Source organism: Mastigoproctus giganteus, chromosome 3 (genome assembly GCF_048544385.1).
Source record: "Mastigoproctus giganteus isolate SK-2022 chromosome 3, ASM4854438v1, whole genome shotgun sequence".
NCBI classification, from domain to species: Eukaryota; Metazoa; Arthropoda; class Arachnida; order Uropygi; family Thelyphonidae; genus Mastigoproctus; species Mastigoproctus giganteus.
Genome location: NC_143577.1, coordinates 192357162 through 192372414, shown reverse-complemented (window position 1 = coordinate 192372414; position 15253 = coordinate 192357162). Strand labels below are relative to the sequence as shown.

The 15253-nt window shown below is 36.5% G+C and overlaps 1 protein-coding gene across 1 annotated transcript in view; it reads left to right on the top strand.

Moving 5' to 3' along the window:
- Positions 1-15253, top strand: part of LOC150088529 (ciliated left-right organizer metallopeptidase-like) — a 189946-nt gene that overhangs the window by 105763 nt on the left and 68930 nt on the right. The window contains exon 13 of the mRNA XM_090370219.1: positions 2489-2584. Within this exon, the coding sequence (XP_090226345.1) occupies positions 2489-2584 (96 nt within the window). The remainder of the gene's footprint in view (positions 1-2488; positions 2585-15253) is intronic.

Below are 15253 nucleotides of genomic sequence, written 5' to 3'. Positions count from 1 at the left end.
GATGTGGTGTCACACAGACATAAGCAGTGCAGAATTGGAATTTGGGGAGTACAATGTGTACAGAAAGGATAGACAGGACAGAGCGAGGAGGGGTTATGCTGTTAGTTACGAAACACATAAAATCTAAGGAAGTGCATCCAATTGATGTTGGTGGACAATGTAATGTTGAGTCTGTTTGGTGTGACATAAGCACTGGGAAAGGAAAAATGAGAGTAGGGATGTGTTATAGGCCTAATGAATCTGATGAGTGTAAAGAGCAATTGTGCAGAGAAATAGTGGGCCAGTAAATCAGAGTGTCTTATAATGGGGGATTTTAATTTTCCAGAGATTGACTGCAATTTGTGGGTTGGCCACTCACACACTAGCAAGGCTTTTGTGAATTTATTGGATGATTGTTTTCTACATCAGCATGTTCGGGAGTCAACTAGAGGGAGTAATACTCTTTATCTGATTATCAGTAGCGATTCTTCATTCATTAAGAATCTGCAAATAAAGGAACCACTAGGTGGCAGTGATCACAGTGCGCTGAAGTGGGATTTACTCAAAGAGGTAACTACCATCAGGGGTAAAGGGAAGGGTTTTTGCTTTCTTAAAGGTGACTGTGGTGGTCTGAGACAGTATTTAAATTCTATACGGTGGAACCAACTGATGATGTTACCAATAGCAAATTCAAAATGGGAAGCATTCAGAGAATTAATCTTGGAAGCTACTAGGCTTTTCATAGCAACTAAGAAATACTGTTCAAGATTTTGGCCTAAATGGATGTCAGTTGAACTAATTAGATATGTGGCAGAGAATGCCACATGTCTAATCATCCCCCAGGATGATCTTGGGGGAGCAATAACTGAACCCTTTTGAGATGAAAGGGGTGTAAGGAATCTTCGTGCCAGACACGCTGTACACTGCAACGAGACACTCCTAAGGCAGAGGCAACGGCACATGTGCTGGTAGTAGGATTATTCTGGACTGCATTCAACACACTTTCTTCCATGGTGGGAGTTCGCGTTGAATGTGGTCTGCCCACACTACTCCTGTTATCTCTAATTGACCCATAATCGCACAAATTTTGATGCACACGTGCAAGCAAACGGTGGTCCGGTACATGTCTGTCTGGGAAGCGTTCTCCCTAAATTCGTTGAGTGGCTCGTCCATTGCCCTCTGCTAATCCATACACTAGGTGCATGTCTGCCAGCTTACAGTTCGTATATCGATGCATGCTCTTCGTGTGGCGACTACTGCTTGAATGAGTAACCCAGAAATTTTCCCTCTCGCAAACTGATGAACAGCGCCGTTCTACTGACTTAGGTGACGTTTCCGGTTATGGGTTCCTATGCGATTCACATTCCTTTTAATGTTACCTACCTCCCCTAAACATTTGTACCAATATTTTTGAGACACCCTGTATAGAAGGGTAATTGTGATGAAGAAATAAGAAAAAAATCTTGGTAACAAATATCTATTCAGAGTTAGGTGAAGCAAACTTCAGTGATATGGACATGTAGAAAGAATAGGAAAAGAGAAATTAGCTAAATAGATATTTGAAACAAAAATGAATGATAATAGCCCTATAGGTAGACCAAGAGGAAAGTGGGTTGATAGTGTCCAGCATACATTGGAAGGAAGGAAGGGTTACCTTGGATAAGGCCAAAGATCTATGAGGAAATAGGACAGCATGGAAAGCTGATATGCAAGGCTGATTTGTACTGCCCTAGCAAACTGTACCCTTGCACTGGGTATAATGGATTTGTATTATGGTTATAATATGAACAACCCAAAAAAAAAAAGAAATTCAGAAACATTTACACGAGGCAGTCTAATTAGCTTTTGAATGGTAGCATGTGCAACTTAAATTTGGCATTTCGGTTTAAAAAAAAAATTTGCAGTTACTATGATTTATAAGATTTTAAAATATTTATATGATTTTAAAATATTTAGAATAAATATAAGATTTAAAAAATATTTAGAATAAATATAAGATTTAAAAAATATTTAAAAAAATTTAAAATATTTAGAATAAATATAAGATTTAAAAAATATAAGATTTTAAAATACATTGATGCAATGCTTTTGCATTGCATCAATGAGATAAGGGAGGAATTCAGTTAAAAATATTCAAAACTACCCTTGCCATATGAATTTTAAGTTGGGTCCATTTTTCTTATCCCAGTGCCAATACTTATGTTACAGAATTTTGTGCTGACACTGGTAGTTTAGTGGCAGAATATGAAGCAGGACAATCAAGAGGTTTAACCATTAAAACTGATTATGAAAACTAGCCAAGCTTCAGTTATTTTGGGTAATTTACCTTGTGTTATGTTCATTTGTTTTATTAAAATTCCTTTTTGATCAAAATGTTAACTATCTAACAAAGGTTATGTAAATTGAGACACAAAATAAAATTGCAGTATTATTTATCACTGTATATTTTATAATTATTAATGTAAAAACATGATATAGTGCTACGTATAATTTCTGATTTACTTTATAGCAAGATTGTAGAAGAGCAGGTAATCACGATACTACTAATTTGACCGAAGATTACAGTTATCCACGAAGATGCTACACATTTGAATATGATGGAATGGTAACAGATTCCAAATGTATTTCTCTACATATATTCAAAAATAAAAATGCTAACTGTGTATTATTAGTAGTTTAGCTTTATATAGGATATTTTTTCAGTGCTCTGAATGTATATAATCGATTTCTTTTCTTCTTGTGTATTTGCGGCATTGGCAAATCTTTTTCCAAACGTTTTGTAATGTGGAAGGATCTTGATTCTCTCCGAAAATTTTTGATACTACTGACTTTAAAATATTTTATTTATTTTAACCCAATTAATATATATGCAAAAAATTGTTTTCCTTTAAGACACCTCTCCTAATATTGTAGCTGTAACTTAGATATGGTGGGAAGGAGCAGCAGTGCGTAGCACACGTTTCTTGATTAGACCGGGGTTCGATCCCATCACCACCAAATATGGAGGATGTGGAAAGGTCAGGGAATGACCACCACATATTCCCGGAACAATGTGGCCTTAGTTGCTAATGCTCCTAAAAACCAAATAATAATATAATAATAACATTCTTCACGTATTTAATTTTAAGCTTCTGGCAACTTTATCCTGCAACCAGCCTGCTTGTCATCCAGCCAGTAGTCATCTATCCCAAGTTAGTGTTAGGCATGTGTAACTTGTACAGTTGTACTCAGCCTTGCAGGCTGAGTACAACTTTGGCAGCTTTGTATCCACCATTCCAAACCTTCCAATGTTTATGTTGCATTCTAATTCATTCTAATCTATCATGGCTGTGAACAGGTTTGACATATGTAAACCTGTGCAACTCTAGACCATAAATTGCTCATATATAGTTATATAGCTTTGGTATGATAGTATGAATCAGAGCTGTAATACTCAATATGTTCTACGTTGATAATAATATTAGTAAATTAATAAGAGGAGTTTACCTCAATATAGTACGTGGAACACTTCCGTATGATACCCTCCAGAAATTAAAACGGAAAAAACGAAAAAATCGACAACTTACCGGTACATTAAAGTAAAATATAAATAATTAAAGTAAAATATAAATAATTAAATAATCAATTTAACACTATTCAAAATCAATTCAAAACAATTAAAATTCAAATTAACGCAATTAAAAGAATTTAACGAAAAAATTCAAAACGATTTTCCTTCCTGAAGCTGACAATGCTTTTCGACCGACTGTCGTGATCACAGGAATGAAAATTACCGAATCAGGCTAAACCTGCAGCTTAAATAGTGATTATGTGTCTTCGCGCATGCGCGTAAAGGTCCACGCATCGGAGATCAAATATGGCCGCCGAACATTAACAGAATTCTCGTGTAATTTAATTTCAACGGTTTCTGCAATTAATAGTCGCGTATAATTACGTTGAACGTTAAGTATTTTGGCCTCGTTAAATAAAAAAGTATGTTTTTCGTTAATGGCATGAAAGGCTAATTCTGACGCTGCTGAACGAGAAGCACGAACTGAGGCTTCATGTTGATTTACACGAATATTAAGAGAAAACCGCGTCGAACCCTGATAAGACGAGTCGCAATCACCGCAGGAAATGTTGTATACTAGATCATTAATTTGTGTTGCGAACGCGGAAAGAACCGAGCGATTGTTCAGTATAGTGTGTAACTTCCGTATAGGCCTAGCTATAATTTTAAATTCGGTATCTTTAAAGAATCTGTTAAGCTGTTTGTGCCACTGTTCAACATATGGGACAGAAATAAAGTATTTTTTGATATTACTATTGTTGATTGGTGCAGTATTTTGTATCCTATCCTTAGCTTGTACCCTAATTCGATTTATTGTGTTAATGGGATAACCTCTGTTCAAGAATCTGCTAGTTAATATTTGTATTTCTGAGTCCAAAGCGGAATCCGTCGTTGAATATTTATAGGCATTTAGAAATTGATTAAAGATAACCGATCTTTTGTAGGTGAACGGGTGGTAGCTATTATAATGTAGAAGCATACCGGTGTTTGTGGGTTTCCGATAGATGCTAAATTGTATTTTGTTCGAGTCCCGGGTAAGCGTGAAATTTAGAAAGTTTAATGACTTAGTATCCGTATCTTCCCTTTCCAATGTAAATTTGAGTTTAGAATGAATATTATTAAACGAATGTAAAATGTCTTGGATAGTACTACTATCGGTAATAACTAGAACATCGTCTAAATACCTCCCATAGTATGTGATACGGGGACGAAAAGGTGTCAAATGTATCTGCTCAATCGGTGAGAGATAGATCTCTGACATTAAGCCACTCAGACTCAAACCCATTGGTAATCCAAAAATTTGTTTGTACACCTTGTCTCGAAAGGTGATGTAGTTAGCCTCAACTAATAGTTTAATTAAGTGAAAAAGTTACTTAATAGGCAGCTTCGTATAATTAATCGGTGTCGAGTTTTTATTTAACATATCCCAAATAATATCTAATGTGTATTCAACGTTTACATTCGTATATAATGAGGTAACATCTAATGAGAATAAATTGTCATTGTCGCCGAGTCTACAGTCTTTAAGATTATTAAATAATGTATCGTAATTCTTAATCGCAAATTGTATAACCTGTCTAAAAGGTTTTATAATGTTATATACATGTGTGGCTAAGGCTGAAAATGCCGAGTTCCTGTAGGAAACAATAGGTCGAATCGGAAATCCAGGCTTGTGTAATTTTACCTGACCAAAAAGTGCAGGAATATTGTATGTTCTGGACTTCAATTCCTTCAACTGAACCATAGTAATGTAGTCGTTTTTACGATATGTGGTTAACGTTTTATTGTATTGATTTACCAAATTGGTAAACAGTGCCGGGTCCACTTCACAATAAGTGGAGGTATCAGACACAACTGAATCTAACTTATTAATATAATCATGTTTATCTAGTATTACCACTGTATCTCCTTTATCTGCCCTCTGTATAATAATGTCCTTATTTTCTCGAAGTTCTCGTAAAGCTGAACTGTCATGTGTATTCAATTTAGGAAGTCGCGTTTCTTTTATGTTATTCACTACTTGGTTAACTTGTTGATTAAATACATCTTTTTGTGGAACACTACGAAGTCCAAATTCAATATCAATTACGCATTGTTTTTTTGGCAGCTTTCGAGGTGGTAAATTATAATTTAATCCTTTGGATAAAAGTGAAATCTGGTCCTGCGATAGAGTACACGAGGAAAGATTTGTAACCTGTTGATATGTCGGTTCGTTGGATACTGGGTGAGGGGGTGTTCGTGAACTAGCCGACATATTCTGTGGTAGTGCGTTATGTGTCTGTGGGGGGGATGTCACCCGACTCGTGTGAACTTGGTCGCAAGCTCGCGACAATGTGTTAGAATTCGCATGAACGTGTCTTGAACTATTCGATAATGTTTGCAACTTATTAACGTGTCTGTTTTTTATTTCTGAGGCTTGTGCTTCCCGTCGCAAATCTATGGAGGTCTTCAATACAGACCAATCGTTCGGATGTAGATAATTTTTTAATTTATCGCGAAGCTTCCTAACCTGGGAAAGGTATTTTTGTTTATCCGAATATCGAGATTTTAAGGCAAGCTTAACAATATTACGTGATGTCGCCAGTGATAGTTGTTTTATGCCTGAAATTTTTTGATTTAAATTCACCCTGGCAAACTTCGGAACGATGTTGTTTTGAAGGCAATATTTTAGGAAAGAAATATGGTAACTTTGGGCCGAGTACTTTAGTGTAGATTTAATGTAATTTTGTACCAAGCCATTCAAAAAATCTCCCATGATTGTGTGTATCGATTGTATACTACTGGAGATTGTATACAACTTGTGAAGTGGACCCGGCACTGTTTACCAATTTGGTAAATCAATACAATAAAACGTTAACCACATATCGTAAAAACGACTACATTACTATGGTTCAGTTGAAGGAATTGAAGTCCAGAACATACAATATTCCTGCACTTTTTGGTCAGGTAAAATTACACAAGCCTGGATTTCCGATTCGACCTATTGTTTCCTACAGGAACTCGGCATTTTCAGCCTTAGCCACACATGTATATAACATTATAAAACCTTTTAGACAGGTTATACAATTTGCGATTAAGAATTACGATACATTATTTAATAATCTTAAAGACTGTAGACTCGGCGACAATGACAATTTATTCTCATTAGATGTTACCTCATTATATACGAATGTAAACGTTGAATACACATTAGATATTATTTGGGATATGTTAAATAAAAACTCGACACCGATTAATTATACGAAGCTGCCTATTAAGTAACTTTTTCACTTAATTAAACTATTAGTTGAGGCTAACTACATCACCTTTCGAGACAAGGTGTACAAACAAATTTTTGGATTACCAATGGGTTTGAGTCTGAGTGGCTTAATGTCAGAGATCTATCTCTCAACGATTGAGCAGATACATTTGACACCTTTTCGTCCCCGTATCACATACTATGGGAGGTATTTAGACGATGTTCTAGTTATTACCGATAGTAGTACTATCCAAGACATTTTACATTCGTTTAATAATATTCATTCTAAACTCAAATTTACATTGGAAAGGGAAGATACGGATACTAAGTCATTAAACTTTCTAAATTTCACGCTTACCCGGGACTCGAACAAAATACAATTTAGCATCTATCGGAAACCCACAAACACCGGTATGCTTCTACATTATAATAGCTACCACCCGTTCACCTACAAAAGATCGGTTATCTTTAATCAATTTCTAAATGCCTATAAATATTCAACGACGGATTCTGCTTTGGACTCAGAAATACAAATATTAACTAGCAGATTCTTGAACAGAGGTTATCCCATTAACACAATAAATCGAATTAGGGTACAAGCTAAGGATAGGATACAAAATACTGCACCAATCAACAATAGTAATATCAAAAAATACTTTATTTCTGTCCCATATGTTGAACAGTGGCACAAACAGCTTAACAGATTCTTTAAAGATACCGAATTTAAAATTATAGCTAGGCCTATACGGAAGTTACACATTATACTGAACAATCGCTCGGTTCTTTCCGCGTTCGCAACACAAATTAATGATCTAGTATACAACATTTCCTGCGGTGATTGCGACTCGTCTTATCAGGGTTCGACGCGGTTTTCTCTTAATATTCGTGTAAATCAACACGAAGCCTCAGTTCGTGCTTCTCGTTCAGCAGCGTCAGAATTAGCCTTTCATGCCATTAACGAAAAACATACTTTTTTATTTAACGAGGCCAAAATACTTAACGTTCAACGTAATTATACGCGACTATTAATTGCAGAAACCGTTGAAATTAAATTACACGAGAATTCTGTTAATGTTCGGCGGCCATATTTGATCTCAGATGCGTGGACCTTTACGCGCATGCGCGAAGACACATAATCACTATTTAAGCTGCAGGTTTAGCCTGATTCGGTAATTTTCATTCCTGTGATCACGACAGTCGGTCGAAAAGCATTGTCAGCTTCAGGAAGGAAAATCGTTTTGAATTTTTTCGTTAGATTCTTTTAATTGCGTTAATTTGAATTTTAATTGTTTTGAATTGATTTTGAATTGTGTTAAATTGATTATTTAATTATTTATATTTTACTTTAATTATTTATATTTTACTTTAATGTACCGGTAAGTTGTCGATTTTTTCGTTTTTTCCGTTTTAATTTCTGGAGGGTATCATACGGAAGTGTTCCACGTACTATATTGAGGTAAACTCCTCTTATTAATTTACTAATAGCTTTGGTATGTAGTCATTTTGACTTGCTTTATTCAACATAGTCAGAGTATATATCAAAATAGTGTTTATGTTGTTATCTAATACTACAGGAAATATATTGCACAAAAAAGGATAGGTGGAATAGAACCTATCCTGTAAAAACAGTTTCTCCTGTTACAGGGCAAGTTTGGAAAAAAAAAAAGTCATCAGTTAGGATTAAATTTTAAAGTGTCTGCAATTCTGCCCCAGATACAATAGAAGGGGGGTACATATTGAGAGCTTTGTCAATTAGTTTCTCCTTGGAGAGAATAACCAATGCTCATGGAGTATAAAATGTTTCTCAGCAGTCTGTGCTTTAACAGGAGAAACTGTTTTTACAGGATGGGGTACACTTATGCAAATATTCTTGCACCCCTTGTGTTATGTGGGCCGGGATAACTGCTAGCTTTGTGAGAGGGAATACACAAACTAATAGATTAACTAGAGCTGCAGGCAGAGGTGCAAGTGATTTTGTATTGCTTGTATTGGGTGAGTTAGCAGCCTGAAAAGCAAGATGTCAGAGATTACAAGGCCTGCTGGGTATCTTCATAGGTCAAGCAAATACATTGGCTGTATCAGGGTAAATAAAATTAAGAACAGGTGCATGTATACTTTCATAGTACGCTAATGCTAGGAGCATAGTAAGTAGATTTTCTGAATTTTAAGTACTGATTAAGTCATCATGTGTACAGAAAGAACAGATGGGGGGGGGGTTATGCTCTTAGTTAAGAAGCATATTGAATCTAAGGCATTGCATCCAGTTGACATGGGTGATGAGTGCAATATTGAGTCAGTTTGATGTGACATAAAGCACTGGAAAAACAAAAATGAGAGTAGGAGTGTGTTACAGGCCTAATGATGATGATAAGTATAACAAACAGCTATAAAGAAAAATAGAGTGGGCCAGTAAATCAGAATGTCTTATAATGGGGAATTTTAAATTTCCAGATATTGACTGAAGCTTGTGGGTTGGTCATTCACACGCTAACAAGACTTCTGTGAATTTATCGGATTATTTGGATGACTTTTCTATAGTAGCATGAGAGGCAACCAAGGAAGCGATATTCTTGATTCGATTATCAGCAGAGTCTCTTCATACAATAAGAATCCGTCAGACTACCACCCAGACTGATTCGGTGGCAGTGATCATTGTGTTCTGATGCAGGATATACTTAAAGACATAGCTATTGTTAAGGGTAAAGAGAAGGGCTTTTACTTTTGTACAAGTGACTGTAGTGGTCTCAGACAGTTTTTAAATTCTTTGCAGTGAAATGAACTGATGATGTTACCAATGGCAAATTGTAATTTAGAGAAGTAATCATAGAAATTGAGGCTTTTCACATCAGCTAAGAAGTGCTGCTCAAAGGCTTAGACCTAAATGGATGTCAGATAAACTAATGATACTTGTAGCAGGAAAAAAAAAAAAAAAAAAAAATATGCATGGGATCTATATAAATTATGGTGATAATTTAAGAAAAAGCAGAACAGACTTCTTTAATTATATTAACAATAGAAGGAAGGGGTTGAATCACATTGTTCCATTTGATGTTGATGGTTTAACTGTACTGTTGATAATCCTTCTCAGGTTGCTGATAAAGTGAATAGGTATTTAGCATCTACATTCACACGAAGAATTCTTTAGGGAACGGGACACCAGAAGTTTATCAAACTGCAACGGAGGCTAAATGATTTTATGATAACTGAGAGAGAAAGTTAAAGAGAAATTGTTGATGCTAAACATAAAAAAAAGGTGTCTGGGAATCTATCCAATTAAATTTAGGGAGGCAGCAAAGGAGATAAGCAAACCCTCAGCCATAATTATGAGAGCATCTTTGGATTTAGGGAAGGTCCCTATGGATTGTAGATGTGTGAATGTATCCCCAATTCACTAAGGAAGGGTCAAAAGGTGACATGAGTAATTACAGACCTGTTAGCTTAACGTCTGTCCCAGAAAAAAATAATGGAGTCACTGATTAAAGAAGTAATGGGATCATCTAGACAGGAATGCAATTATACTGCTGTCACAGCATGGATTTGTGAATCAGCAACAAATAACTTATTGAATGGGATATAGTTTCTTTTGAAAGTGAGACATAGATCTCTTTAAAAGTTGTTTTTTTCTCTCTCTCTCTCGGTTCATGTTATGGTTAAAAACAATTGATCTGGCAATTTTTTCTTTTTTTTTTTTTTTTTGCTACTCTCTTATGTTGGTCAATCTGTACTTTTTTTTTTTTTGCATGGTATGGTATGGTCTTTTTACAAATAACGCAAATAATACTACCATCTCTAGTAAAATCTTTCCATAATTGGTGATTTGCAATCTCATATACAACTAACACCAGATCTGATTTTTGGCATTTTGGATAAAAGCTCCAGCTGCTTATTCTTTAAATTCTTTATAGCAAAATTAAACTGTTATGTTACATGTTCAAAGAATATACTTTCATCCCACATCATTAATTTCACAAGAATTAAAGTAAAAAACCACTAATTTATTTTCCCATGCTAATATTTTGTAATAACATGCTGTTTTCAATTAGGGAAATCACATTTCTCAGTGTAATGTGTGTGTGTGTGGGGGGGGGAAACTGATTGAATTAATGGAATAGCAGTGTTGCTAGTAATATTCATATTATATGCATTTATTTGATAATTGAGAGCTATTAAATGCTCAGTAATTCCTATATTCTATTATATTATAAATCAACAGGGATTACCTTTATTTTAGAGATATAGGAAGCTTCTTTTCCAACTCTCCGATCACAGGAACAGAGCAATTCACAATTAATCCGAAACTTTTGTCTTATGTTGTAGTGTTTGTTCTTCACGCATGTGTATAAGTGACCAATCGTCGGACAATAGGAATGGCCTACGGATATTGATTGAAGTGTCATGTAATTTCATCTCTAAGGTTTCTGCAATAAGTAGTTTGTGATAGTTGTGTTGAATATTTATAATTTTTAGGAGATTATATTTTATTATATTTAGGAGAGTTGGAAAAGAAGCTTCCTATATCTAAAATAAAGGTAATCCCTGTTGATTTATAATATATGCATTTATATACAGTAATGATTAAAATTAATGCTAAATGAAGAAGAAATGAACTCTGGGATACAGTGTTAAAATTTGGAATCCCAAAAACTAGTCACCATAACAAAAATATGCATGACAGAATCAATAAACGAAGTTAAAATACAAAATGAAATATCAGACCCCTTTGAAATCACGACAGATTAAAACAAGGTGACACACTGAATCTCTTTAAAAGTTACAGCTGTCAGTTACAGGCTCCGCAAAAACGATAAGTGTTTGCCTTTTATTTACATGATTGTTATTTTATATTGTACTTAATACGTAGTCATATAGTTATAGTTACGCTGGTTATTTTTTATTTTTAATTTAGATAAAGAGTTTTTGTGGATTTTACTTACGATTGGTAAAACCGTTATTTCGTTCCATTTTTGTAGCCATTGTTTTTGGATATAGTGGTAGGGAATTCAAATTTTTTTAATTGAGGTAGCTAGGTAGCTCTAACGCATAATTATATAGTAATACGCTTCACTGTTTCTATTTAATAGTTTCTATTCAAATACTATTGACATTTAATTTATTGATTTTATTAATTTAAACTACCATGCCCCAGACTAGAGCAGCAAAGCAACGGGCACAAAGTGGCAGGAGTGCTGTGACTCGGGGGAGAACTGAGGGGGGCAATTCTCCAACGCATCACAGCCTAAAAAAATGTGCAACTTGTGAAATGTTTGCCGAACTCTCTGGAACGGAACATGATATTGCCATGGGGGATGTCTTTGTGTGTGCGCGATGTAAGGAGTGTAAGGAAATCAGGCGACAACTCAGCATTGTTATGGGCCTATATGAGAGTTTGAAGGACAGGGTGGATGCCCTCGAAAGATCTAAATTGAGGGGCCCATCAGGCTCTCAGCTGCCCACATCAACGCCAGAGCTTGCACTTGGTCATCACGCAACACAGTGGCAACCCCTAAGGCAGAATGCGCTGGTCCCACAGGAACTAGTAGTTGTTGGTGACTCTATTGTCAGGGAAACGGGGAACATCCTTTGTAAAAAGGATAGGTGGAACAGGACCAGGGTATGTCTGCCAGGGGCAAAGGTTGATGACGTTGTAGAGCGAATATCATCTTTTAAGGGCACAAAAGGTGATATAGTTGTACACGTTGGCACTAATGATATTAAGAGTAGGAGACCGGCGGAATTACTCAACAAGTACAGATCACTGTTGAAAAAAAGCCGTGAAATAGGGTTGAATTTGAAAGTGTCTGCAATTCTGCCCAGACACGATAGGAGGGAGTACATGATGAGAGCCTTGTCGATCAATTCGGCCCTGGAAAGATTGTGCAAGGCTCAAGGGGTAGAATTTTTTTCAGCCTGGACTGTATTTGTTAACAGGAGAGATTGCTTCTACAGGGATGGGATACACTTAAATAGAAAGGGTGCAAGAATATTTGCTGATGCTATCGAGGCAGTGTTAGGTGGGTCGGAAAACTGCTAGTTTGGGGGGATACAAAGACTAATAGTTTAACAGTAACCGCAGGCAGAGGTGAAGGTGATTCTTGCACAACTTCTATTAGAATAAGAAGTGACCTGGAGCGAGGGGTGTTGGGGGTTTCAGGGACGGATGGCAGTCATCATGGAATAGTTGGGTATATGGGATGTGTTAGGGTAACAAGGAATAGGCATAGGAGCATGTATGCTTGCATGTATACCAATGCTAGAAGTATAGTAAATAAATTTGATGAATTTGAAGTGTTGGTCAAGACATTAAAGGTGGATATTGTTGGGATAGCAGAGACGTGGTGTCACAAAGATATAAGGAATGCAGAACTGGAATTTGGGGAGTACAATGTGTACAGAAAGGATAGACAGGACAGAAAGGGAGGGGTGTTATGCTGTTAATTAAGAAAAACATAAAATCAAAGGAAGTGCACCCAGTTAATATAGATGAACAGTGCTCTGCTGAGTCAGTTTGGTGTGAGATAAGCACTGCGAAAGGAAAAATAAGAGTAGGAGTGTGTTATAGGCCTAATGACTTGAATGAGTACAATGAACAATTGTACAGAGAAATAGAGTGGGCCAGTAAATCAGAATGTCTTATAATGGGGGATTTTAACTTCCCAGATATTGACTGGAACTTGTGGGTTGGTCACTCACACACTAGTCAGACGTTTGTGGATTTATTGGATGATTGTTTTCTGCAGCAGCATGTTCGAGAGGCAACCAGAGAAAGTAACACTCTTGATCTGGTTATCAGCAGTGATCATTCGTGTATTAAGAATTTGCAGATAAAGGAACCACTAGGTGGCAGTGATCACAGTGTGCTGAAGTGGGATTTACTCAAAGAGGTAACTACCGTCAGGGGTAAAGGAAAGGGTTTTTGCTTCCGTAAAGGGGAGTACAGTGGTCTCAGACAGTTTTTAAATTCTGTACAGTGGGATCAACTGACGATGTTACAACAGTAAATTCTAAGTGGGAAGCATTCAAAGAATTAATCGTGGAAGCTACTAGACTTTATATACCGATTAAGAAATATCGTTCAAGGTTTAGGCCTAAATGGTTATCAAATGAACTAATGAGACTCGTGACAGAGAAGAAAAATGCATGGGATGCATATAAATTATCAGGTGACGCAGAAGCCTGTGGCAGATATAAGCTAGTCTGTAATCAGGTCACAAAGGAGGTTCGGCAGGCGAAGGCGGATTACGAGAAATCTTTGGCAAAAGATGCTAAGAAAAACAGCAAGGATTTCTTTACTTATATAAACTCTAAAAGGAAGGGGATGAATATGATTGGTCCACTTGACATCGATGGTTCGACTGTTGATGATCCTGCTCAGATAGCAAACAAACTGAATGAGTATTTTGCATCTACATTCACACGTGAGGAATTATTACAATTTGAAAATGGAAGAAGGTTATCAAATTGTAGCAGTGTGCTTAATGATTTTGTAATAACTGAGAGCAAAGTGGAGGAGAAATTGTTGAAGTTAAACATAAGAAAGGCACCTGGGGTGGATGGGATCTATCCAGTTATTTTAAAGGAGGCGGCAAAGCAACTAAGCAAACCCTTAGCCATAATTATGAGAGCATCCTTGGACTCAGGGGAGGTTCCCACGGACTGGAGATGTGCAAATGTGTCCCCAATTCACAAAGGTGGATCGAAGGGTGACACGAGTAGTTACAGACCAGTTAGTTTAACTTCTGTTCCGGGTAAAATAATGGAGTCGCTGGTTAAAGATGCATTGCAGGATCATCTAGACAAGACTGCAGCAATAATTCAAACACAGCATGGGTTTGTTAAGGGAAAGTCTTGTCTGACAAATTTGATTGGTTATTATGATGTGGTCACAAAGGAACTGGATGCAAAAAATAATTTTGATATCATATACTTGGATTTCAGGAAAGCTTTTGACACTGTTGCACATGGAAGACTACTGTACAAGTTGGAGCAGAATGGTATTAAGGGTAAGTTGCTACAATGGATAAAAGGATGGTTAAGTGGGAGAAGACAGAGGGTGGTAATCAATGGGTGCTGCTCTTCGTGGACTAATGTTATTAGTGGAGTCCCACAGGGATCGGTGTTGGGTCCACTGTTGTTTTGTGTATTTATCAATGATATTGATGAAGGTATATCAGGCTTAATGTCGAAGTTTGCAGATGACACAAAGGTTGGCAGGGTTGTTAATGACAGTAATGGCAGTGTGCTACTGCAACAGGATCTAGATAATTTGGGCAGATGGGCTAAGAAGTGGCAACTGAAGTTCAACCTTTACAAATGCAAAGTACTGCATATGGGTAGAAGTAACCCCAGAGAAACGTACCAACTGTGTGGTACTACACTTAAAGTGGTAGAAAATGAAAAAGACCTGGGAGTAATTGTGCAGGCAGATATGAAGTTTTCTGAGCAATGCAGGCAGGCTGCCAGGGCAGGTCATGGGGTTTTGTCAATGA